Here is a 26784-nt window from a genome sequence, read left to right on the forward strand (position 1 = left end):
TATAATATATATAATATTTTTGAAAAGAACCAAAACAATATAATACTTCAAGAAAGGAACCAAATGTTTTACTCTTTTTAAAAATGACAGAATTCATGTTGAATGTAACTCATTTAAAATTTAAATCTGATCCTCTGCCGCCACCTGCTGGACAAGATGGGTAAACATTCAAAAGCCTTGAAAGCCTGATAAATCCTTTCGAGTATATATATTATATATATTTCTGATCACTGTGGTGTTCAGTTACATCCTTAAGGTGTTTATTAATCTCTGTAAAGTCAACATAGACTACTATATTTCCATTTTTCGACTAAATGACGCAAATACAAATACATAGTCTGACAGAATCACGTTTATTTAAATGCAGTTTTCAAAAAAATTGTAAACATTGACCAGAGTAATTTATCTTATAACAGAATATGTTGTTTAGTTTTTTTTGTGTCTGTTTTTGTTTGAAATTGTCTATTTTATCACGCAGCGGTCTTGAATAAGGGCACATAACAGCATTGCAATAGCAGTCATTTATTCACAACAGTCATATTTTCATACAGTATTATTTGAAGGCCACGCTATGCGTTGCTTCACACGTTGCTAGGCGCTGCCGTCAGCCAGTCACAGTTGCCCTAATGCTCTCTAGATTGGCTTGTCTGGGGTCACCTAAGTTCCCCTATTCAGTTTTTGACGACAACAGTGAGGGTTTGGCACCCGCCCACCCTCTTGTGTCTAGCACCCCCACTGGGATCTGCTCTGAACCCAGATGAACCTTGCGGGGGATTCAGAAAACAAACCCACTTGCACATATTTTTATCTAAAACACAAATAAATGTGACGGCTATGATGACACAGTGGAGGAGATATCGCAATCGCTGATTTGTGAGCGTTCCCCTTTGAACTTGTTTTATCGCCATGTTTCATGTGATGGATTCACCCCTCGGTGCATTCCACGGCTCGACATAAATTTATCACTGACTATAAACGAGCAAAACATGGTGGCATAACAGCCTTTGTTTCTGAATGACTGCCCTAATGAGGATGCAAATTGTCTCCCCACAACCAAAAACAAGTTTGCCTCATTATCAACACATTGTTCCCCAATTATCTAAGATGAAATATTCCTCCGGATGATACGTAATTGAAAATCAAAATACGTCAGTGTTTTTTTCCCTCCATGTTTAGAAGACTGTACCTCTCTCTTCTCTCACACGAGGTCATGGGGTTCACTGTTTTAGGATTTATCGGCCTTATAAATGTGTCGTTTTGCTTCTTTTTACCTTTTTTTTGTCATCAGGTTTTTCTGACATCCGCCCCCCCGCTCAGATCCCATCTGGTCCTTTTTTTTTTTTTTTTTTACAGAAAACATCTTGTCACGACCGGAGATGTCAGAACCTATCGCCATGGAAACAGAGCTCAAAAGTTTGGAAGCGTCGACCCCCATTGTGACTGTATCCAATCAGATTTTTAGGGGAAAAAAGCCTTTAGCGCTGCATTACTTTGCTCTGAAGTGTGTGTGTGTGTGTGTGTGTGTGTGTGTGTGAGAGAGAGCCGGAGAGTGACTCATCACTCCACCCCAGGGGGTCTTGAGATCCATCTTGGCACACGTGGTCTCGCACCCTCTTCATCTTCGTCTCTTTAGCTCTGCAGCACCTGAAGTCGTCTCCAGCAGACTGACGAGTCACAGGATCCAGCTTCATGACCGGGTCCAGCGCCCAAGTCCCCGCTTTTTTTTCTTTGATGCTCGACACTCGGGCTTCAAAGTCCTCGGCATCAAAGCCAGGGACTTGGGCTCGGGCCCAGCAGCGGGCCCTGCATCCTGCCTGAAACACACAAACACACACGCTTTAACATGGTCAGCTTATAGCTTCCTAATGACAAGACAACGCTGGTGAAATAATTTTCTTTTGGTGAACTACAAAAGGGTAACGGTGTCACTTTGTTAACGCTTTTATTAAACTGACTTTGGCTTTGCAGCCAGTGAACAGAGGCGACCATATTTGGACGGCGGAGGAGCGACGGGTGGATATGATGAAGACGAGCGGCAACCTTACTGCACCTGACTGGATCTGGAATCATGGTAAACTGTTAAAGTAATCTTACGAGCTAACTGCATTTTATTATATATTATATATTTATTCTATTTGTCTCTAATTGGATCATAATTTACTAAATGAACATCATGCTGGATTGAAGAAAACTTGAATCTAGAGACCATAAACCCAAGCTTCCTTTTCCTAGTTGCCCCCTGGTGGCCAGTAGAGAGAATGCAAGTATAAAGGCGCATTTAATTGGCTTCACTTTCCGGTTGCGCTCAGACATCCTGGTATTTATTAGCACACGATATGTGACATACTATCTATTGGGACATAATAAGTACATCTTTTTCAGGCATATTAACGTGGCAGTTTGGTTAAAATGAATGTGCGCACACGTCTTAATGACCATTTGGCTGCCGTTGAGTCTCTAGTTAATGAAGAAGAAGATCCATAAAACATCATAATCCAGAAGCTTTCTGGCATCTGACTGATAATGATGTCCATAACTCAGGTCTCACTGGGCTAAAAGCCCTGGATTTAGATGGATATGAACATCTGAGTCATCACCCGACACTTGAACGCCACTTCTGCCTGTCTGATAAATGTGTATATAGATGGATAGATATGTTTTATATATCCTGTACATTATTGGCATCGTTAGTCCATCTTCACCATCACCATCACCACATGCACGCACATATTCTCTAACCTCTTCAGCAGTAATCTTGCTTCCTGTCAGTCTGGACATAACAGTTCCACTGTCTGGAACACACACACACACACACACACACACACACACACACACACACACACACACACAACCTTTATTATCTTCCAGTATCTGGGCCAGCTGGGGACGACCCCTTTGTCTGAAGCCATGCAGTCATAAGCCTTCGTCTGTACAAGGAACGCAGGTAACGTCTGAGTGTATGTGGGGCAGACCAAGTGAGCGGAGACGCCTCGACTGACCGTCTGGAGGAAAACGCAGCTCTCAGAAGGTCAAAAGACGAAGCGGGACATTGGAGACGGAGAAGAAGCCACGCAGGTCGTTCACACTCTCCTGCTCCTTTCCCACTCGGCCGTGTGATGGGTGGATGTGCAGAAAGCAACGCCGGCAACCTTTCAGCAACGGATGTGCGGATGACAGATGATTGTCTTAATGGCTTTTGTGCCTTTGTGTGTGCTTTGCACTTAACTGTGGAGGTAACAAGGTGTGTGCATCACGGCAAAGTCGTTTCTGGGCACAACTATAGTGTATATGTTGCAAATGATGGGGATTCCTCCTCATGTAACCTCTCCTCCCCTCAGACGAGCTGTGAGTCCTGACTGCGAGCTCATTTCTGGGGCCTGTTATCAGCAGGAGCTCCCATTCATCATGGCTGTGAAAACATATATGTTTTGGGGAAAATGCATGCTTTCAATTCCTTGTTCTTTCTTTTTTTTTTTTTTTTTTTACAGATTCAGATAAAAGCTTGGACGCCGCACCTTTTTTTATAGAAGAGAAAACAATAGGAGCCTCTAAATCAACGTGAACCTGATCTCTGATAAAAAAAAAAAACAACCTGATTTAATAATCCATCTCATACAACACAGAAAAGAAAAGAAAATAATCTTACTTTATTGATTTCTTGCAGGTGGTGGAGGCAGGATAATCTGCTGGATGTGGACCCTCAGTATCAGGAGACAGGATATGGATTGTGTCCTTATTGCTGCTTGGACTAACTTTCTTATACCCTCTGAAGATGATTCATCTGTCTGCAGGCGACCAGAGCACATTGCTTTTCCAGTAGGAGTCCCGTGAAAGGAGCCATGCAGGCCGACGGTCCTTGAAACACCCGGGGAAGTGAGAGCCGCGTCTCATTCGAGGACATGCAAAGCGTGCGCTGAGCCGACACACGTGTACTGCAAGGTGCACACGAGGATAAATAAATCATTTTTATTGACGTGTTGGATGAGCACGGGTCAGAAAGAGACAGCAAGGTTTAGCTTAGGTGGGGCTGCTGCTGTTGTTGTGGTGTGTTCAGGGTCTGCTGTCGACCTCTAGCAGAGGCGAAGGGGCAATCACGAGCCACGTTCGAGGCTACTTCCAGCAGGGCTCCATTATTTTAGAGGACATCTAATGGAGGTAGACCAGTCGTCCAGGGTGGGGTTGTATTTGATGGAGAGGAATCCGTGCAGGCCGACAACAGGAACACAGGCACCGTAATGGGATTTTCAAAGTGTCTGGGAAATCAGAAAACCAAACAAGAAAAGACCTGTTGAACAGGATTCGCTTTAATCTGAGCTTGAATTTAGGAATTTAGTCAAATGCCGCACCACCACTATCGGAAAAAAATAAATTATTAGTTTCTTCTTCGCATGCAACGACACAACAGTGAGTCCATTGATCAGGATGAAACGCTCTTTCAGTTCCACATTAGTCTCTCCATACTCCGGCTAGACCGAATCAGTTCCTTATTACATGAGATGATTGGGTCCGCTGTCACCAACACAACACAAGAAGAAGAAGAAATGTTGGATTTGCCAAGTAACTCGGACTTTCATGATGAAGCGGTCTGACCCCGTGACCTGCTCAGCTGCAACATGACAAGGACTTTAATTTATGTTTTTTAAGGGCTGGACACCACAATCCTGTTGTGTGGTTTAAAATAGGAATAACTCCTTCATTACCTCGGCAAACATCGGAAACATGAGTCCATGGTCTCAAACACTGCTTTCAAGTCTTCTTCAATACAACGAGATATTCATCGAGTAAATGACGGTCCAGGTCATGAAAGTTGATTGTAACATTTTTATTTGGCAAAAAAAATAAAATAATAGATTCTAGTAGCCAAAAGAAAACGGAGCCGAGAGAGGGGGGCAAATTTGTGTTAGTTATCTTAACCATGAATGTACATTTATTTGTCTAATGAATCCATCACAATGTGTGACATCACCTCGTTAAGGTCCATGATGTTGATGTTTATTGTTGGTTTTATTTATATGGAGCCAAATTGTCATCATTATGGGTGTTTATTGATCGGCCGATTGGGCTAAGATGCTAGCGGTAGCTTTCACTTGTTGTCATAGCAACGGCAAACATCCGGTCAAGCAACTTGTTTACTTCCTCTATGACAAGTGGGTCATTCCGTGTCATTTCATCAAATGCCTCCCACCTGACCATCTTAGAATGTCCTGAAAAAATTTGAGTACAAAGACACACTTGTTAATAGGACAAATCCAAAATATTAGGTCTCTACTGTCAACAGTTTTCTCATGAAACGTCATTGAATGAAGGGTAGTTTAGACGTTTTTTGGCATCATGCTCTGAAAAGCCATTTTTAAACGGCATTATCTGGAAAACTATCTCACCTGTGGCCTTCAAAATTTAATAGCCTCCAGACATGGAATATCAGGGGTGTAGCTCAATGATAACCTAGTATGGTAGATACTTAAAATGAGGCTTGTTGAAATAAAGTAGTACATTTGAAGAGTGGCTGAGCTCCCATTTTTTTTTACAGATAAAAGACTTGTATCATTTCTGCCTCTATCTCTGGTGTTAGCTTAAACATTCTACAAAATATGGTTTCTCTCAGATGATTAGTTTCACAGATATTAAGGCTCAAAAATGGAAGTTAACACATCTTTGCCCAAATTCAGAGTCATATTCCAAAAAACTGACAACATGTATCAGGTCCAAACTTACTTTTTTTGAAAGATCATATTCTTGTTAAAATCATATTAAAAAATCAGGAGGGTGTTTTGCCTCAATTTGTCGCAGTGATTTTTTAAAAATCCTGATATTGGTGGGGTTTTTGTGGCTGGTTTTGGTACTGCATGTCCTAATAGCCTACCAGTAAACATCACAGGAGGGCAATTCAAATGTGTTTTTTACCATTTACCAAAGACTTACATGTGACTAAATGCTACTGATAAATTTAGCCTTACGAAAACATTAAAATGTAGCACAGTTGTCGTTACAGAGGCAATAAGTCCTTGAATGTGAGTTAAACATGGTGAAAGCAGCTTTTAATGTCTTAAACCATGAACAAAAATAGCATAATATTGAAGACTGTACATTTTGTCATACTTTAAGTATATAAATACCACAACCAAATCAAATAATAATCTTAATTTGAGCATAAAGATTTTACATTACAGTACAAAAGTCTCCAAAGTTTGATATTGAATAACAGTTTGTCTCTATGCTCACTATGAGGGATCACACATTTTTCATCTTATAGATCCAATTCCTTAGTCACATTCATTAATTTGGCAGTCAGTTTAGAAATAGTCTAATGTACATCTCTGCTCTGTTCTGCTCATCTTTTTTGATGGCATACATGCACCCAGTTTCTGTAGAGGGAACGTCAAATCTTGCAATTCTATGCTGCAGTGGAACATTGCACGTCTTCTCTTCTTGGCCAGTAGAAACTCTTGGCAGGGCCATGTGGGTGCATGAACTGAACCAATACATCTTCATCTTGATCTGAAACATCTCTGATACTTCCTATCCACCATTTCTGATCATAACTCACATATTGTCTTATAGTGAGCATAGAGACAAACTGTTATTCAATATCAAACTTTGGAGACTTTTGTACTGTAATGTAAAATCTTTATGCTCAAATTAAGATAATTATTTGATTTAGTTGTGTAATTTATATACTTAAAGTATGACAAAATGTACAGTCTTCAATATTATGCTATGTTTGTTCATAAGACATTAAAAGCTGCTTTCAGCATGTTTAACTCACATTCAAGGACTTATTGCCTCTGTAACTACAACTGTGCTACATTTTAATGTTTTCGTAAGGCTAAATTTATCAGTAGCATTTAGTCACATGTAAGTCTTTGGTAAATGGTAAAAAACACATTTGAATTGCCCTGCTGTGATGTTTACTTGTAGGATAATAAGACATGCAGTACCAAAAACGGCCACAAAAACCCCACCAATATCAGGATTTTAAAAAATCACTGCGACAAATTGAGGCAAAAAACCCTCCTGATTTTTAAATATGATTTTAACAAGAATATGATCTTTCAAAAAAAGTAAGTTTGGACCTGATACGTGTTGTCAGTTTTTTGGAATATGACTCTGAAGTTGGGCAAAGATGTGTTAACTTCCATTTTTGAGCCTTAATATCTGTGAAACTAATAATCTAAGAGAAACCTTATTTTGTAGAATGTTTAAGCTAACACCAGAGATAGAGGCAGAAGTGATAGAAGTCTTTTATCTCTTCAAATGTACCACTTTATTTCAAAAAGCCTAATCTTAAGTACCTACCATACTAGGTTATCATTGAGCTACACCCCTGATATTCCATGTCTGGAGGCTATTAGTAACAGATATACTCTGTAAAAATTTTGAAGGCCACAGGTGAGATAGTTTTCCAGATATTGCTGTTTAAAAATGGCTTTTCAGAGCATGATGCCAAAAACCGTCTAAACTACCCTTCATTCAATGATGTTTCATGAGAAAACTATTGACAGTAGAGACCTAATATTTTGGATTTGTCCTATTAACAAGTGTGTCTTTGTACTTGAATTTTTTCAGGACATTCTGAGATGGTCAGGTGGGAAGATTTTCAGAAATTTGATGAAATGACACGGAATGACCCAAGTGACTTTTTTCCTCGCAGTATTGCCCACCTCTCTCAGCTGTTTTATTATTATTTTTTTTTTTACTACAGTGGCCCTGATACACCTCGGTTTAGTTTAGTTCATTAGGATCCCTGTTAGCTGGGGCACAGACCCAGCTATTCATCCTGGGGTCCACCAGTAAAAAAAAAAATACATACAGTTAAAAATCAACACATTCATTTAACAAAAAAATTAATTAAAAAATGAATTTACATTGAAAATACTCTTTAAACCTTCTAAAAATATTACAGACCTCTGGAGATGTTTGCCCCTGGCTAAGGCTCTACTTCTTTGATGTATGATTGGCCCAGATGCTTTTTCACATGTTTTTTAAAAGTGAATTTGCTATTTATTGTAGTTAGGACACCGTCGTACACATAACTTCTGCTTGCAAACAAACAAGTGGTGAACTTGAGGCTTCCAAAACGGCGGGGCCACAAACCAGCGGTTGGCCTCCGCTGCTTGGACATAAATCCCCGACTCGGACGGACCTCAGACACTTTGTGATGAACACAGATGAGACGATAGGTGGGAGTATCATAAACTGCTTCGGGGGGCATCGAGTGGGTGGTATTCCCACTCCTGTGCAGATCCACACGTCAGAGGGTGCAGAGACATGCGTCACCCAAAGGAGGGGGGCTGTAGGCCGCATCGAGGACTCTGGAGATGGGGGGAGGATGGGAGAGAGAGTGACGCTGGAGGGATGTGGACTTTGATCTGGTCTGGCATCTCATTCTACTCATTTCATCTCGTGCACATTTCCCAACCTGAGTTCAGTGTTTGTGGATGATCAGAAGATCCAGATTAATAAAATAATAATGCTTTCTGTCTTTTATTCAAATCTCTTTCCTCGTCAGCCGGGCTCAGAACGAGGAACGAGCCTCGACTCGTCTGTAATTTGACCGAGGCTTTGTTATGGAGAGCAGCACTCGGTGACATCTGCAACCGCCAGATCTCCAGATAAATTGATCTCATAGCAACCGCAAGCGCCATGGCAACCGGGATACAGATGCCACGCTGAGGTGATATGCAGAGTGTCTGGCCAGACTGACACTTTTTTTTTGTGTTTTTTACAAAAGATAAAAAAAACCCATAAATGAATGATTCATCTAGATTCCATCCTGAAATTATTGTCTGCATCATTGGCCTCCTACCATTTCCTGCCTCCTATCACCTGTGATTGATGTTTCCACTTCACAGATAAGTGACGTCTGTAAATGTTGCTCACATTAGTGTTTTATTCTCATATTTCTGGTTGGACATTCCTTGTTGTGAATGCCTCAAATATGTAATTCATTACCTGCTTATGTTATATAAGAACTGGTTTCCATGTGCCAATTTCATGAATTTTTGCATCATCCTTCATGTGAACTTGATCTCTAGATGTTTGATCACAATCACGGTTGTAACTATGCAACCCAATGTTTCCTCTACTAATGCTTGCATTATGCATTATTGTGTGAAAATGATGTCACGTTATCTCAGATGCGAATAAAATTCCAACAACATTTTTAAATGTCTGTCCTTAAAACCGTAAAGTCCACCTCGTTCTCTTCATGAATCCATTCTAAAGTTCACCAGATTCTATCGGAGTTCATCAATTCAAGTGCATATCTTCTAAAATCACCGTCTTCTGAGAAAAAAACAACACTTTGTCATCCGTCTGCTGCTCAGCAAGGACACATAAATGCTTTTGTGCATGTAAGTTGCCACATAATGAAAAGGAAGATGTACAATCGAGACAGACCTTCTATACATCACCAGCCCTTTTCTTCTGTGATGATTTCTTGGCAGCCGACTGGAACATTAACCACCAACCATTAATCTCTCCATTCCTAATAATCGTTCAATTAGCGGATAGAAATGTTTGCTGATTGCATTGATTTTGCCTTTTGCTGATTTTCTGGAAATACGTTTACAATTTGCACTAAATGAAGTCTCCGACTGCAGAAACCACATATTAACTGCTGAATTTAGGACGGGATCTCTGCACAGACAGAATGGGCAGAAGGAGCAGCAGCCAGGAAATTCATTAAACCCTAATTGAGTGTCACAAACGAGGGGGGAAATGTGAATCTGTCATTGCTAATGCACGGATGTAAATGTGAAATCACAGCCAAGAAGAGAACATGTACTGGACTTTTTCATACATTACTTTAAACTTGAACTCTGGTTGAACCCAAAGACCAGGCAGGCAGCTCGCCACTGCTCCTATGGTTTTCCAATAAGAGGATTATCACTTATGTGTGCATAGTTTATGAAACCCAGTCCATATTCATTATCACTATGTTGTTTTCATTTTTGTCTGTGCGTTCCTATATGAAGTTTCTCCCTCAGGAAGTAATATCCACCTTACTTCATAATATCATGTCCAGGTGTGGTTTATTCTACTTTTTAAAATAAGGCGATTCTGCTCCAAATCTTCCTTCAGTCTTATTGCAAAATAATAAAAAAAACACCCTGTGATAAATCCTTAAAATTCCCCCCCGAGGGTCAATGAAGTCAGGACATCTAAAAACTGTAACGCAACGTCCCAAGGGTGCAAACCTTGTTTTCTACATCATATGACTTCAAGGGCTCGCAGCGAGCGGGGAGTCATGGGATTAGCTCCATGGGACAGATGCAGCCGATATCGTTACGTTACGCTGCCACCCGTCTCCAGCAGCATGAGGATCAGGAAGCGTGCAAACCAGGGTTTGTTTGTCCGACACGTGCAGAGTCGGCACTTCGTGCTGGGATACAGGAGTGTGTGTGTGTGTGTGTGTAAGCCAACATGCTGGAGGTGGAGTCACGAATTGAGTGATTGCAACAACAATAACAGCAAATGAATCCAGACTTGGAATAATATTCAATCTACAAGGACAACCTCCTGGAAAATAATACATATCAAAAAGACCCCCCCAAGGCATCGAATGTTCTTTTTGGCTTTTTTGTTTTTGCTGTGGCTGCAGCGGAATCTGATTGGAGGAGCGAGATTGAACCAAAACAGGAAATGTGTGGGGTTTAAAACCAAAATAAATGGGCTGAAAACACATTAAAGGGCTTCTTGTCACCACCGGTTATGTTCTGTGTTCTGTTGTTCTCCGAGGTTACGTTGGTATTTGTTTCATGTCATCCATGTTTGATTTTGACCTTTACCCTCCCCTCTCTTTGTGTGTTTCCCGCCTGATCTCGCAGAAATACATGAAAGGACCATTTGTGGATGGAATTAAGTAGAAAAATGACGTAGTTGAGATGCGTAACATACTTACTTTAATCCAATTTATTAGTTGATTATACTGTCATTTCTACTCCTTTGACGTTCTTGTTTCTTTCCAATCCTTTTCATGTTTTATGTAAAGTAATTTGAGTTGAAGGCTGGTATACAAATCCAATTGCTTCACCCATATCATGATCCCATGCTGTTTCCGTGGTAACTACCACCGTTGAAGTGGAGACCACCTAGAGCCGAGACCAAGGACCTCGCTCCTCTTCGCCCTGATTGCTTCCACCTGTCCCTCGTTATCCTCCTCCAGAGTCTTTACACACTAAGTATGTTTCTCCCCTCTGTGCCAGTGTGTCAAGTGTTCCTCCCCCCCCAGAGGGTTCAGGTCCCCCCCCTGCTTGGATTCACCTGTCACCTGACCGCCGTCACCTGACCGCCTTCGGACTCTAAGCCGGTAAGCCATTCAGCAATTAATTCTTCCTGCTGCCTTGTCATCTGTTCCCCTTTCTGGCCCGCACTCTTATTCATGACACATTTTCCTCGTTATACATATTCCTTTATATGAAAAAGATCGATTGGTGCAGCTCAATATAGAGTGGCGACGAGATGTAATGAGATTCTGGAGCAGAAGATAAAAACGTGCCTTTTTCTTTTGTTATTTATTATTTGAGACGTATTGTGTGTAATTCTTTGACTTGATGACTTTATTTAACGGGGAAACGCCTCGCAGAGATTGTCAATCTTTTTGTGCGCTGGCCAGGACGGCCAAATGGAAATTGCTGGGTCCAAATCGGATCACATTTTTATAATAAGATAAGTGTTTCAACAACAAATGGGACGTTCTGGCTGCCTCTGCCTGGTGCCGGTGTGTCTGGCAGATGAACGCCGTTTTGAAAAACACTGGTTGCTGCTTTTAAGCGGGAGTCACATATGTTCCACCTTTTAGACCTCGAAGCTGCCTCCGAAACTATTAAACTGTCAACCCCTCATAGGAAGGAATAAGTGATTGAAACTGAATTTAAAGCTTTGACGAATATGTGGAATTTCTAAATGGAGTAAATGGAGTTGGATATTATCCAAAAAAATTGCTAATTTTCACGAAGATTTAGTTTTGGTCTCAAGAGTCAAACTTGAATCTTGTAGAAAATGAAAATTAACACAATTTAAATCTCTGTGTTTAAATATAACATTAATTTCAATTAGAAAGATCGCAACTAAACCCTTGATCCAGTCTGTCGCAGCAACACTTGTTGCCATGGAGATAAGAGTGTGATGCAAACGGAGCTCGGAGAAAATAAATCAACTCTTCTTTTTTAATCCCAAAGCTGTAACGTAAAACTGGACGGTTTTCTTCCTCCGTCAATGTATTTCTATTCTAAAATGTGTTTTTTTTTCTCTCGAAAGATTAGCATGAGCGTATCCCACTTGTTTCCATCACGAACCCCAAATCTCACGATTTTTTTTACTGTGCAACAATCTGAGGTGATTTTTGAAAACACAAACTTGTGTGATAAACATCTAAGTTAGTGACACATTTAAGTTTTGTGCTTAGAAACTATTAGCGCTGAATTTGAGCTGTGGAGCCTGACGCTGAGGGCGTATCAGCACCCCCTACTGGCAGGTGTTAGAACACAGGCAGCAGGTATTCATTTGAACCTTATGGAAAAACCACAAGGGTGCTTTTTTTAATGGTGCTAATAACAAGCATGATAAAGAGATTCATTATTTGTAAAAATACTCGCTATAGATCAGAGAATTGCAGCTGAACCCCGCTACGACATCTATTTTATTTATTTTGTGTGCTGCTAGATGTCGGGAGGCGATTTCAAAAAGTCTTGTTCCTCTTTTGGAGATGCCGGCAAAAAAAAAAAAAAATAGAGTCAGCGGCTTCTGAAGCGGAAACTAAACCTGAAGAAGTTCCAAAACAGTTGAGAATTTATGCCAAATGTGCAGCCGTGGAAACGCTGACTCGGCTGAGTTTGTGTTTAACCTGTGTCTCCTGCATCCTCGCAGACATCCTTATCAGGGCTTTGTCAGCTGAAAACTAGACTCCCTAACCTCGTCTCTTCAGAGCAGGTGAACGCATCTTAAATCATGTCCAACATTTTGTACCTGAGTCAAGTTGTGATTATTATAAACCTGGTTTGTTGTCGAGTCTTAGATCGGTCTTCATCACTACGATGTCTGACATACAGGCTCGTCCATGCAGTTGGAAAAATGTGCAATGTCTCGTCTTTTATAGCATCAAACAAATGTTATGCATTAATTCAATTTCCCCTGGGTAATTGGGACACGTAATGTAATTTAAAAGTGATGACTGATGCATTAAAAAGAGGAAGAAACAGAGGATTGTGTCTGAAAACATAATATTCCAACTTTATGGGCAACATGATTCAGAGAAAACCAAGGGGACATTCCAACACATAAAATCCCACCTCTCCACTCCCTTTTAAAGGATTTATATGAAGACACTTCTCCATGGCAACCGTATATAAACACTGAAAGAGGGGAATCAAGAATGTTTTTTTTTTTTAAGAGGATGTGGATCTTCCAGATTAATTTGAGGAGCGTGTTTTATTCCAAGTGTGTCCTGCAGCGTGGATCCCCCCTTAGTGATCTGGTCTAGGCCTCGGTCTAGACTTGTTGGTGATGTCAGCAGTAGCTATAGAAGTTTGCCCTTCGTGTTTATAAAGTCACGCTCTCTTCCGTGCGATGAGGCTACAGTTTCAGCTTCAGCCACCTCCAAGCATCTCTGCACGGAGACCCCCGATCCCCCCCTCCCTCTCTACTGTACTCTAATGTATTCAGGTTCCCTTCATGCCTCAGTTGAGGCTCATTACAGCAGCACATGCGTGCAATGTACGGCTGTGCGTGTCTTTATGCATTCATGCCGCGTGCTGCGATGGGTGAGCTGAGAGCAAGGGAACCCGCATGCACCCTCTCCTCCATCTTGAAAAACTCCCTGTTTCTATGCTAAAAGGGAAGGGGGGAGGAGACAAAAAAGAAAAGCATGTTCTCTCTCTTTTTCCTTTTTTCCCCCCAAATCAATGACAGCCCTTCAGGCGCAAACATGATAAGAGATTCAGACAATCAGAGACGTCTGACCAAAGAGCTTTTTTTTTTTAATTACAGTGATCTGAGACTGATAACACAAAGTCGGCACAAACCTTTGACGCTCGGCAGAGAATATCTTGACAGCAGCGATGTGTTTTTTCCCCTCAGCTGGATGCCTCGGATACTTGATGTATATGATGTAACGACTGTTTATAATCCCTTTTAAAGCATCAGCATAACAACAAAAAATAAGCAGTCAAACCTCCAGTTTCAGGGTCAGAAATAACAAACCAGTTTATTTGCAGCACAAAACAATCACAAATTGTGGGTCTGATATAATAAACGAGTCAGCAGAAGCTAATTGCCATCGGCGGCGGTAATTAAAATGGATTTTTAATGATTTCCATTTCGTCGTGGAAACACGGCGACGATGAGTTCCTCTCCTCTGAAGTGAGAGGTTTTTTTTTTTTTTAGCTGACAAAGTTCTCTGCGAGGGTGAAGGAGACACGAACACCGCTGAGTCAGTGTTTTACACTTCACTGAAGAGTGCTGTTTGTTTGTGGATGCAGGTTTGACAGAAATACTCACATTTAGTGGACTGGAACTTTTCACATTTGCACTCGCGATTGTCAAATATAGAGCTTAGAGTCCTTTCTGACCTCATAAAAGCTTGTCTGTCGGCGTAGCAACAGTCAGGCTACTGAATGAGAGCTGGAGCATCGACGGTTTATAAGAAGAGTCGGTGTGATGTCACTCTTTGGACTGTGGACTGCTGTTTTGAAGCCTCTGGTTTGGCATTTTACCGTCGCCATCTTGGTTTTTTGCAACCAGAAGTGACACGAAAGGGTGGAGCTAAGAACGATCGAACGTGAAAATCAATCGGTCAATTAATTATAGTTGAAAACTCCAATCAAGCAAAGCCACAGCAACATGACAGCTTTTGATTGTCTATGAGACATATTAGAAAGATAGTAATTCATAAAAATATGCCGATCTCACGTGGTCGAGCAAATTGTGTGACTAATTAGTCGATCCTCTATTAATCATCTAGGAGCGACCTGTCAATCACATGGCATAACCTGCTTTATCGTCTATGTGACTCTAAATGGGACCATCATTTACTAAATGAAGATCATGCTGTATTAAAGAAGACTTGTAACTCAAAAGATTGAGACCATAAACAATGTTTACTGAAATAATAAATCAAGTTTTATTTGCTTAATCTTAGATGATCTTAATCTAACTTAATTTGACCTTTTTTTGGCATCCAGAGGAGTCGCCCCCTGATGGCCATTAGAAAGAATGCACTATCAAGGCACTTCTGCATTGGCTTCACTTTTCAGACCCTGAGGTTGTCGCCTGTTCTTACAGTCAGCTGGGAATCTGATTATCTTATAGTTGGCTTTGAATAAATCTCATCTGTCACCTGAGTGTCCGGGAACAGGCTGTGTGATTGGCTGCTTTTTTTTTTTTTTATAAAATGTGGTTAATTTCTCACAAACCCTTGTATGCATCCACTTCATCCAAAATACTTGGAATAGTTAATCATTTTTTATAATAATCTGCTGTTGGAGCACCTGGCTGTAGGGGGAGCTACCAACCTCCCTCACCCCACTTCCCTCTCCCACATCCACAGTAATCATCACGTCGCTCTCTGGGCCTAATTACATGGGCAGTATATATGAGCCGTGTGTGTGTGTGTGTGTGTGTGTGTAGGCACATATGTATAGGAGGAAAGGGAGGAGAGAGATGAATATAGATGGAGAATCCCCTCTTTTGTTTCGGATCACGTATAGAATCTGTGAGTGTGGTTTCCTGCAGACATGATTACTCTTTGTGAACTATCAAATCGTGGCTTCTTTTGACGTTTTTGTCTTTTCTTTTCATCATCAGTAGGTTTGGAGATAACTCCATGATTAGCCGTTACACACAGCGTGAAACCTCCCCCTTCCTTTTGGAGCTCTCTCTGGTTTGGATTCCCTACACACATGTAGAGTTTTTTCTTTCTTTCTGGCCTCCTTTCTTTACATGTTTCATGGATGAAAGTGGGTTAATTAATCAGTCACAAGGACACAGTATGACACCCGGCTGTAGATTACTCCAGTATATTAAAGAGGGATCAGCCTGAATAGCCCTGATTATATATTATATAAGAGCAGAAATCAGAAGAGGAAAGACTGAAAACAAATCCCAATAAAGATCAACAGTAATGTTAAGATAAATCTGGCTGGAAACAATCGGGAAGAAATGCACAGGGAGCGGGCGTGACGTCATCAGATGCTGGGGCAAACACGTGACAGTGAAACAAGATTTTCCTTTTTTTTGCAATGAGTTTTAAATTCTCACGTTATCTCGTGCACCCTATTACATAAATAATAACAATACAAACAAACAAAGTGAGATCTTTGTTTCACAGTAAATCATCCGTTTGTGATCTGATGTTTTATTATTAAAAAAACAAAAAAAACATTTGTTCAGTTACATCGTTTTTCAACAAATTACATCGTTTGGCAATCGATCGGTCAGAAGAAAGGCGACATGGACTCACTTCCGGTGTCGGGAACATCAGTGTCGGTTCTCTGGCGTCGCCTTTTAAAAACCAAACTTCACAGAGACACCGGAGTGAGTCATTAGCCCTGAACACACACACACACACACACACACACACACACACACACACACACACACACACACACACACACACACACACACACACACACACGGTATTGTAGAAAAATAGTGATCACTAATTGAATCCAGTTTCACCTGATTCAAGAGTTCTCCATACATACATATATATATATATGATCAAGACAATCGCTATGCGCAATTAATTAAGGGTCAAGACGAGCACAACACCAGCCTACAGCCCACATTGAGGCTTGAACACGACTTTAGGCTATTTCTCAAGAGTCCTTCACATCTCTATGCGAGAATAATAATAATAAAAAAACATAATGTGCCAAGTGTGAACGTTTTGATAGCAGCATCTGAATAGTTTGCACTGTGAGTTGGACACGGAGCGGAATGGACAGGTGCGCATCATCTTCTTCTTCTTCTTCTTCTTTCTAACTACACATGGAGCACCGCTGTTTGGGAATGCGCGATCTCGTTCCTGTATTGCTCCAGCCAGTTCCTCAGCTCCGAGATCCGGTACCCCTCCGGACCCCGACCCCCCTGGTACACGACCCTCTCGTCCCTCACGATGTAAAGTCTCTCGAAGTACGCTCCGTACGCGGCGTTGGACGAGTTGTCCATATTATCCACCACCACGTTGCTGCCGGGCAACTCTGCGAGCATCAGCTGCGCGGCGCGGAGTCTGTCCTCCAGGCAGCGGTGCTTGGGGATCTGGTACGGCGCGTCCGAGCTCACCCAGCCGTCCGACGGATGCGCCTCCTCGATGTACACCACCACAAAGTCCGCAATGTCCGCGTACTGGCTCACGACGCGCTGGAACGCCGTCAGGCGCGTCATGAACGGCGGTCAGGAGCAGCTGCCAAAGTTAAGGATGAGGGGTCGCTTCCCTTTCATGCAGTCCAGGATCCGGACCTGCCGCCGCTCCTGGACCAGCATCACCTCGGTGTTGGGCGCCGCGCGTCCGAGGTGCGCGGATTTGAGAAAGTCCAATTTCTGGCCGTACCACACGGCCCTGAGGGACTCCAAGGTGAACATCCTGTTGGAGTCGGAGACGCACACCGGCGGGTCGTCCGGGCCGTCCTGCCTCTCGCCCATCTTCAGCAGCACTTGTTTCCTAATGCACAAGAAATCCAGGAGCCAGAGCATGACGGCGGCCAGCAGGAACCGGGGCAGCAGCATCAGGCACAGGGCGGCGTGCTTCAGCGCCCTCGCCGTCTGGACACCGCCGGAGTCGTGCATCATCGTCTGTCTTCTCCCCCCCACCTCCTCCTCCTCCTGCCGATAAGGATGCGAGCCGGCCGGCGAAAGAGAAAGAGACAACAAGTATATTTTAGTCACCTTTACCCATTGGAGAAAACTATCTGACGCACGCAGACGCTCTTTTTATAGGTACAGCTGCGTTTGAATAAGGGGGGGGGGGGAGAGCAAGAAAAAAAGAAAACACGCCTCCGGTACCCGCACCGCCTACTCACATGGTGGGGATTACCTCCCGTCCTCTCTGGCTTCCAAACACCAGGGAGGGAGGGAGGCTGTTTTCAGTCCACATGTGAGAGATAAAACACGGCGGCGGGGGGAGTTTTTACACCGACGCATGGATCTGTTTTAATTGGCTGCGGCTGAACGCACGGCCGGTCCCCGAAAAGTTTTGGGGAAGAAGAACAACATTTGTCTTCATTCTGAGCCCCGGTGGACTCGGATCTCCCTGGAAGAGTGGCTGTGCAGGAGCCTCCGTGGCCACTAGACGGCGCTGGATTCACACACTGCAAAAAAAAAAGAAGAAAAAAAAAAAAAGAAGCGTGCGCGATGGTGGTGGTGATGACTCATTCACTGATCCGCTCGGGCCCCTGGACACCTCGGCAGGAACCAACCTGCCACCGCCGGTTTCATAATACAACCAATTCACTACATTAGAGTTTTATTATGAGCATTTTATTATAAAGAAATGAAGCCATTTCTGTAGTTTATTACACCAATTCCCTCACCATTAACCGGTTTATTGCATTATCCTTCCCAAAGCTGTGTGTGTGTGTAACGTTTATGGCAGCAGATATGGATTATGCAATGTAATATTACCAATTATCACTTTGGAAGTCCATTTGCAGGTATAAAGATAAAGTTCAATTACTGTCTTGATGCAAATTAAAATAGAATAGAATGCCTTTATTGTCGTTGGACAACAAGATTATCTCTGCTTCTCCATAACTTAATAAATAATACAAAATATTATTTCTGACATTGGGTCTGATGTTCTGTCCAAATTCAAGATAATTGACTCCTTGATACATTAATAACTTTGCTCATTTGATCCTTTTTGGTGCAGTAACAGTAATAGCAGTAATAGTAATGTGTATTTATTATGTATTTAAAAAAAAAAAAGTAAAAAAACAACAACATTTTATTCCAGTGGAACATTGTTAAATTAAGAAAAGTGACCTCAGTCTGTTCATGACACAAGGGAATAAAACCACAGCGTGTCTTTTTGTTGTTGTTGCATTAATCATACAAATATAAATGCAAAAAAACAAATGCTGTGAAACATATTTTAGTTCTCTCTGAAGAGCTGATTCCAGACTTTATGCTAAGCTAACCCCACCGCTTTATAGCGTCATTTTGCATGTGATGACTAATTTATTACTCTTTCAATCAGAAATCAAACAGCCAAATGTGCTGAGGAGAGATAAATGAGATAATTGCAATCCGATCGCCACAACGAGATCAGATGTGTGTTTCTACCGCTTTATTTGAAGACGAAACTTGAAAATGAGTGCAACCGGTTGATTTCCTTGCTGCTCCGGTAAAACAAACCCTGAATAAGATCGTGATGGACTGAAAATACAGTTCTGAGATCTACACCTGCAGCCGTGCAGGCGGGAGGACACCTGGGAGTGTTTAGCAGCTGCAGTACTGAATGTTTTTTAAAAAAACAACATTTTTATGGAGACAAGCTGTGAGAAACGGCCGTCATAAAGGAGATGTGCAATGACTCCACATCTGACGTCTCGGCTTCTGCACACATCTGCGAGTGTGAACTTGTTTTATTTTATCCACCCATCATTTCAGGACATCATGTTCCATACTTTTACATTTGAGTTCTAGAATCATTATTCATGAAAACTACAGGACTTTTTGTTAAAAAAGTCACTGGATTTACCCCTAAACTTTATAAAAACAAAAAAAAGGTAATAATATAATCATAACGACCCTGCCTGAATGAAATTTGATTTTCCCTCATTATGTCATTAATGAATTACAGCCAATGTGGTTTGACTGCAGTCCTGTGACGAAGGAGGAAACAAAAACAACTCTGCCTTCTGTAAATAAGAACGTTTGTGCCAGAGAACACATTATGCTAATTTAAAAACCGTATTCAAAGAAAGACGGGAATAAACGGGCAAAACGTTTTCTGTGGAAACGAATGTGACTCAGATGTTGATATCCGAACACATCGTTCCCCTCAGGCAAGAAAAAAACAACAAACCCAGATCTGATGTTTTGTCACCCTATCATTCTTACTCTAACATGCAAACTCTTAATGTAATCCCATTATTTTTATCCCCCCATACAGAGTGTCCGCCTGTAAACCGTGAAACCATCTGAAACGCTTAACGCTCTTTAATCAGGGGTTCCTGATAATTTGGTTTTCGGCCTGTTAAACTGTGATCTGGATTAGATCCACTGGCGTCTTCGGGTTGTTTACACCGGGGCTAAAGAAAAGAGCATGTGTGCTGGCTCGAAGAGAACTCCTGGCCAGTGTCGGTGACATGGGTTTGAGATTTCCAGGAATCATTAGAGCCTCGTGTGACCAAATGCTCCCAGAGGTCACCACAGAAATACGTCCCCTAAGCCTCCTGAGCTCATTAACTCAACATACAAACACTCGAGACGTGACTCCCTTTGAATCACGGGCCCTCATCTGAAGTCATATAATCACGCACGTTGACCCGTAAAGGCCATATGGATGACACAGGCTTACCTTCACCTTCACTTTCAGGATGACGCTGGTGCCCTTAGGTGCTTCATCCTCCACCTGAAACACCAGCACCTTGACCTTTTAGCCAGTTTTAGCGCTTAATCAGCAGTGTTTGTTAGTAAACGGCATTAATGATTAGAATCACGATATTTGAGTCACCTGTTGGTTCGTGGACTACATTTCTGAAGCCTTGAGTCATTGCCATCTTGGATTTTTTGCAACCAGTGAAGGAAGTGAGTGGTTTCTAGTGGGAAGCTGTTAACAAAATTAGCTTCCATAATTCAAGGTCAACTTTACAGCTAATTGTTAAACTAATCTTGGTAGCTTTTTGCATTGCGATGGTAGTGAGGCTGCCATAGCGACCTGTCAATCAAAAGGTAGCCCCGCCCTTTCTTACTGTTACTAAATGAACATCATGCGGAATTGAAGAAGACTTGAAATTAGCGATTGAGCCCATAAGCTCATATTTACGATGTTTATTGAGATAATGAAAAAAGAGAGAAGTAGGATCATTTTCTCATAGACTTCTATTTGCAACCAGAGGAGTCGCCCCCTAATGGACAGTAGAGAGAATGCATGTTTAAGGCAGAAAGCTTTGGCTTCACTTTTCAGAACCAGAAGTTGCCGTTTGGATCATGACTGCACAGATCAATACCACAAATCCATCATCACAAATAGAACAATGAAATCCCTTAAGATTTAGGACAAAAAACGTGTATTTTTTGGTCTCTCATAACGAGGATTTTCTGATCACCCTTGCCGCATTATTAGTCTGTTTTGCTTATAAAACATTCATTGTGTAAATGCCACTTTCTCTTTAAACCTCCTAGGCTGCCACCACAATCCCACAGCTACTGCTACTTTTCACATTCTCAACCGCCGACTTGACAAGTATGGCTTAATGAAACACTGGCGGTCTGAGCCTTGATTCTTTTCTTTTTTCTCAAACGAACTGCTGGAACCTTACTTTCATTAGACACAGCCTGGATCTTGGCATGGGAGCACGGGTCGTACAAGGACATCCCAGAATAGGAAAAACAGCCCGGACAGAGCCTGCAGCAAAACACTAAGAGTGGCAGGGATCCAGCAAAACCACTATTAGTACTCTGGCCACTGGAGAGTCATTCAATACACCCTTCTCAGGTAGAATACACACACGTACACCCCGTACATGTATCTTTGTGAGGACACTCATTAACATAATGCCTTAGCCCCTCACCCGTACATTAAACCTAAACCTTATTCAAAGCTGAACCTTTAGAACCAAGTCCGAACCCCCGACGCTAGCCTTTGAAGAAGAGCCAAAATGTCCTCACTTTGAACTTTTTTTTTTTAATCATTCATTAGCACAAAGCACAATATTTGTGTAATAAAAACTGTTATTTTTTGTCATGAATACTTTACACAAAAGCAGTGTACAATTATTTTTGGAACTAGTTTGATTTGTCTGAGATTTTGCACCACAAATAACAGCATCAACCAATCAGGACCTATTCATAAAAAATCTCATTATAATTTTAAAGCCAGAGAGGTTTCATAGTAATAAACTATTATTCCTTCTTAACCTGGACGAAGGCAAATATACCAGATCCACTCCCTCATGTTTCTGATTGTGCTTTTAAAGCTTGGGTCAATATCTCAATATTTAACTGCTAATGTTTTTGAATCTCTTATTGAAAAAGTGTCGTAATTTTGCCTCGCTTTTTGATGTGAAATATTTCCATTCTTTTGCATTTTTGGGTTGTTTATTCATCTTTCCCCTGGTATGCAAAGGCCTTGAAGGTATATAACGTACAAGTACTTACACATACATGTTTACACACACACACACACACTTGTGATTGCGTGGACACGTATGACACGCTTATGTCACCTATCGTGTTGCATGTAGTTGAAGGTCGGGTGAGGTTGCCATAAAAAGCACTTTTGACTATTCATGGCCGAAATACAGCCCTGTCCCTTATGTTCGTCTAGCATTTGAGTAGGTTTGTAGTTACTAAGCAACCGTCATGTAGTCCCTCTCAGGCTAATCCGTCTAGGCTGCTTTGGCTGCATGGAGCCTTCGACGCACACTGATACATCACCTTGGATCACCAGCGTCCTTTGTCCACAGGAGCAGCCGCTGATACTCCAAAACTACACGACTTTAGAGAGGGTATCACATGGCCATTTAGCCCTGAAAAATAACTAATCTGTTGCATTGATAAAGAGTCAGCCCTGGGAACATAGGTGGGTTTTTTTTTTCTAACACTCGCCGCGGTTTATCAGTTCACTCACAAAACGAGACGCGTCGTCTCTTTTGACTCTGTAACTGGAAAACGCCACCGCGGCTAATCAGATAAACTCGGGACAAAGTGTGTCAGCTGAGGTCTGATATGATAATGTTGTGAAAGTGAAAGACTATTCCCAAAAGTCAAAAGAACAGATTCCCCTCCAAGGTCACTAATGTGATTTTGATTTGGACAGGAATTTCCTGTTAAAGTCAACCTCTAGAGGGGGCGAATCGAGAGGCAGACAGATGACCATGCAGCTTTACCGAATTGATACTTTATATTTAGCTGATTTTAATCAAAATAATACATATGACAAAGTAGAGATTTTACAAAAACTTCTCTTCACAGTGAATGTGGTGGGAAATTCATTGACTTTGAAAATCATGAGCGTGCTCTAGTCCTGCTCTAAGTGTCCTGGGATATGACACTATAAATAAAATGTAATTGAATTGAGTTGAGGGCAGACCACTGTGCAACACTAACACTAACTTTAGAAATGGTCAACGTCACGTTACGTCAATGATAACGATTTTTCATCGAGTTTAAGTGGGAGTTGTGTGCCCGAAATTACTGAAACGACTGAAATAACATTCCTTTCCCTAAAAGGAAGGTGAAAGCAATGTTCAACTTGAAATTGGTCCTGCTCTCACAAAAAAATGGCTTATGAAGTTCTCCATGTATAGTTTAGTTGCACCCTTTGTTGGTCCAGCATTGTAACTAAGTACATTTACTCAAGTACTTTACTTAAGTACACGTTTGATGCTACTTTCTACTCCTACTACACCTACTATTACTACATTTCAGAGGGAAATATTGGACTTTTGCATCTTTTTATAATGAGTATATGAAAAGCAACACATTGTTATAGAGTAAATTAAACCACACAACAGTTTAAAAATCTATTACAATGACAATATTAAAACTTAATATTCTTACTCTTACTATATATTTTATTCAAGTAAGTGTTTGAATGCAGGACTTTTACTTGTAAGAGAGTGTTCTATTAGTAATTTTACTTGATGGTAATACTTCGTCCACCACTGGTATTAATCAATCATACATATTTTACTTAGTTGACGTTATTTTAAGTCTAACCGTAATGTTTTTCCCGAACCTAAGTGCTTTTGTTGCTTCAACCTAACTAAGTGCTTTTGTTGCTTCAACCTAACTAAGTGCTTTGTTGCTTCAACCTAACAGTGTGCTTTTGTCACTTCAACCTAACTAAGTGCTTTTGTTGCTTGAACCTAACTAAGTAGTTTTGTTGCTTCAACCTAACTAAGTGCTTTGTTGCTTCAACCTAACTAAGTGCTTTTGTTGCTTCAACCTAACAGTGTGCTTTTGTTGCTTGAACCTAACGAAGTAGTTTTGTTGCTTCAACCTAACGAAGTGCTTTTGTTGCTTCAACCTAACAGTGTGCTTTTGTTGCTTCAACCTAACTAAGTGCTTTTGTTGCTTCAATCTAACTAAGTGCTTTTTTGCTTCAACCTAACTATGTGATTTTGTTGATTCAACTTAACTTAGCTTTTGTTGCTTGACCTAACAGTGTGCTTTTGTTGCTTGAACCTAACTAAGTAGTTTTGTTGCTTGAACCTAACGAAGTGCTTCTCTGGCCTTTGGATGGAGTATTGCTAGCTGTTCCCCCTTTTCCCAGTCTTTATGCTAAGCTAGCTGACTGCTGTTTGAAGCTTCATATTCACTGTACAGACATGAGAGTGGTATCATCCAGTATTCTGTTAAGAATGTATAAACAACATGTGAATAGTTCATGTGATATTTTATGGAGGAAGAAAGGTAAATATGTACATTGGACAAATGAAAAAAATGAAGTTTCCCTTTTATGGGCTTTGGACTGTAAAGTGAGCTGATTTATACGCCGGTCTCGATTGTTTACACTGCTCATGAGACTCCACGGTCGGTGTTAAGGGAACAATAATTCATATATGAGGTTTTAACGTATGCATTCATTTTGGGGATCTGCCAGTTTTAGGAACCCCACTTATCAAAACACAGGATATTTAGAAAAGGGAACTGTACGTCTCCGCAGTTTGAGCCTGTTTATGCTCAACAAATATTCCAACTCCTCGCACGGCAACGCTTTATCAGGCCATAAACATGCAAGTAACCTTTTAAATTCAAACAAAAACACTTGCTTGGGTTTAGGCAACAAAACCACTTGGTTAGTGGGACTAAAAACAATGTATACAATGTAAACAATAAGTACAGAAAACGTGACAAACGTGACCATCCATCCATATTCAATATAAATCAAAAGTCTCCTCCCCTTCCAGCCGCCCTGTGTGGGATTGTCTTTATTCTTTGTGATCTTACTGGTTTCTGTGGGAATGAAAAATGTGTTTTCCTGAAATGTAACAAAGCTTGTCAGCAAAAAAACAAACAAACATCAATTTGCCTCCCACCTTACTGAATTTCTGTGGGCATGGACCACCAAGGCTTTGTGGTTGTTGTGAGGGGAAAAAATCTAGATTTTACTACTGTTTTTGCAATTTGAGGTATTGGTCCTTCCCATCCAGCATGAGCTTGACCTGCAGTATCTTAAGCTGTTATCTGTCAAGCATCTCACAATAACAAGAAATGGACCATGAAAACCCAAAGCAACATGTATAGTTTAAACCTTTACTCTTTAAGAGCTGATACGACTTTCTGGAGCTGAGCAAAGTTTTGAATAATTTAGAGACCACTTTTCTGTTCCCTCATGAGCTGTTTCCACTCACATGACCCGCCGGTTTACATGACTGAGGGGTCACGGTCTCCCACGGACTGGAAGCTGAGTCTCAAGCACAAAGTCGGGGTTTTTTTCTGTGCTTATTGAAGTGATTTCGTTTGTTTTATTTGTTAGCCAAAACTGTTAAATGTGAATAAAACAAAATTTTTTATATATCTTACATAGCTTTTAAGCACTATCTGAATTTATTTGTTAGCCAATGGCTGTCCAAAACTGTTAAATGTGAATAAAACAACATTTTTTTTATATCTTATAAAGCTTTTAAGCACTATCTGAATTTATTTTAATATTTTAATTTACAAATATCAAAGTCTTATTCAGTATTTGTACTTCGTTTCAGTCGATCCATGCACACAAGTGCTGTCAATTAGGTGCCAATCAGGTCACACCTGCCAGCGCTTGAAGCTCAAAATGAGAGTGAAGAAGACAGAAGATTTGTTTTTGGGCCACTACCCACACGGTTAGCTGTGTTGCTCATTCCATGAATGCATGATGCTTACAAGTTGTACCTCATTGTAAAGGTGACTAATCAGGCTTTCCAACGATATAAAATACAATACCAATTGGTATTATTAAAGGGGAGGAATAATCGACTGAAATAACGTTTCCAAACTTTTTTTTGAGGAGTTTATATACAACAATACCCAAAATACATGGACAATTATGCATTTTAAAGTGACCAAGTGGCAGTAATAATAAAAGTGCTGAATGCTTCCACTGGCATGAAACACCACACATACCCTGCGGTATTAAGATTAAATAAATAACTAAGAGGGGTTTTGAAAGGGTAACCCTGTCCTTGCAGACAGCGATCAGGGCAGCGCCGACACAGCGGAACAAGCGCAGTCATGTGAATCGTAAGTGTCAGCCGTGGAATGCAGGTTAATATTTCTGCACACACACACACACACACACACACACACACATATACACACACACACACACACCTGCTAAGCTGAATGATTAGCATGCTTCACATAGTGCACACGCGGTGCTACCTGACCTACCGGTTACATTTTGTTCTGAGTTTGTGGTAAAAAAGATCACGAAAGGTCGTCTGCCTCAAAGCGACTGTGGCTGCTGGCTATTTCTAATCGTCTGTCCTGAGATTACACGCTGCACTTTAAATAGAACAACAATTGTGATTTCTAGAATATTCATTTGGTCTGTCAGGATTCTCCACGAATCCTCCCCACGGATTACGAAAAAGCTTTAAAAAGCGACAAGATTGTTTTCTCTCTCCGTCCACG

The 26784-nt window shown here is 41.2% G+C and overlaps 2 protein-coding genes across 2 annotated transcripts in view; both read right to left on the reverse strand.

The window, feature by feature from the left end:
• The window catches only part of slc25a47a (solute carrier family 25 member 47a), a 486107-nt gene that overhangs the window by 427875 nt on the left and 31448 nt on the right, over positions 1-26784 (reverse strand). The window lies entirely within an intron of this gene.
• Positions 16322-17904, reverse strand: LOC311026860 (thyroxine 5-deiodinase-like). The gene has a single exon (XM_084030560.1). The coding sequence runs from the start codon at positions 17788-17790 to the stop codon at positions 16984-16986; it is 807 nt and encodes a 268-aa protein (XP_083886686.1). The 5' UTR covers positions 17791-17904; the 3' UTR covers positions 16322-16983.

The sequence above is a fragment of the Eutrigla gurnardus genome (genome assembly GCF_963514095.1).
Source record: "Eutrigla gurnardus genome assembly, chromosome: 16".
Lineage (NCBI taxonomy): Eukaryota > Metazoa > Chordata > Actinopteri > Perciformes > Triglidae > Eutrigla > Eutrigla gurnardus.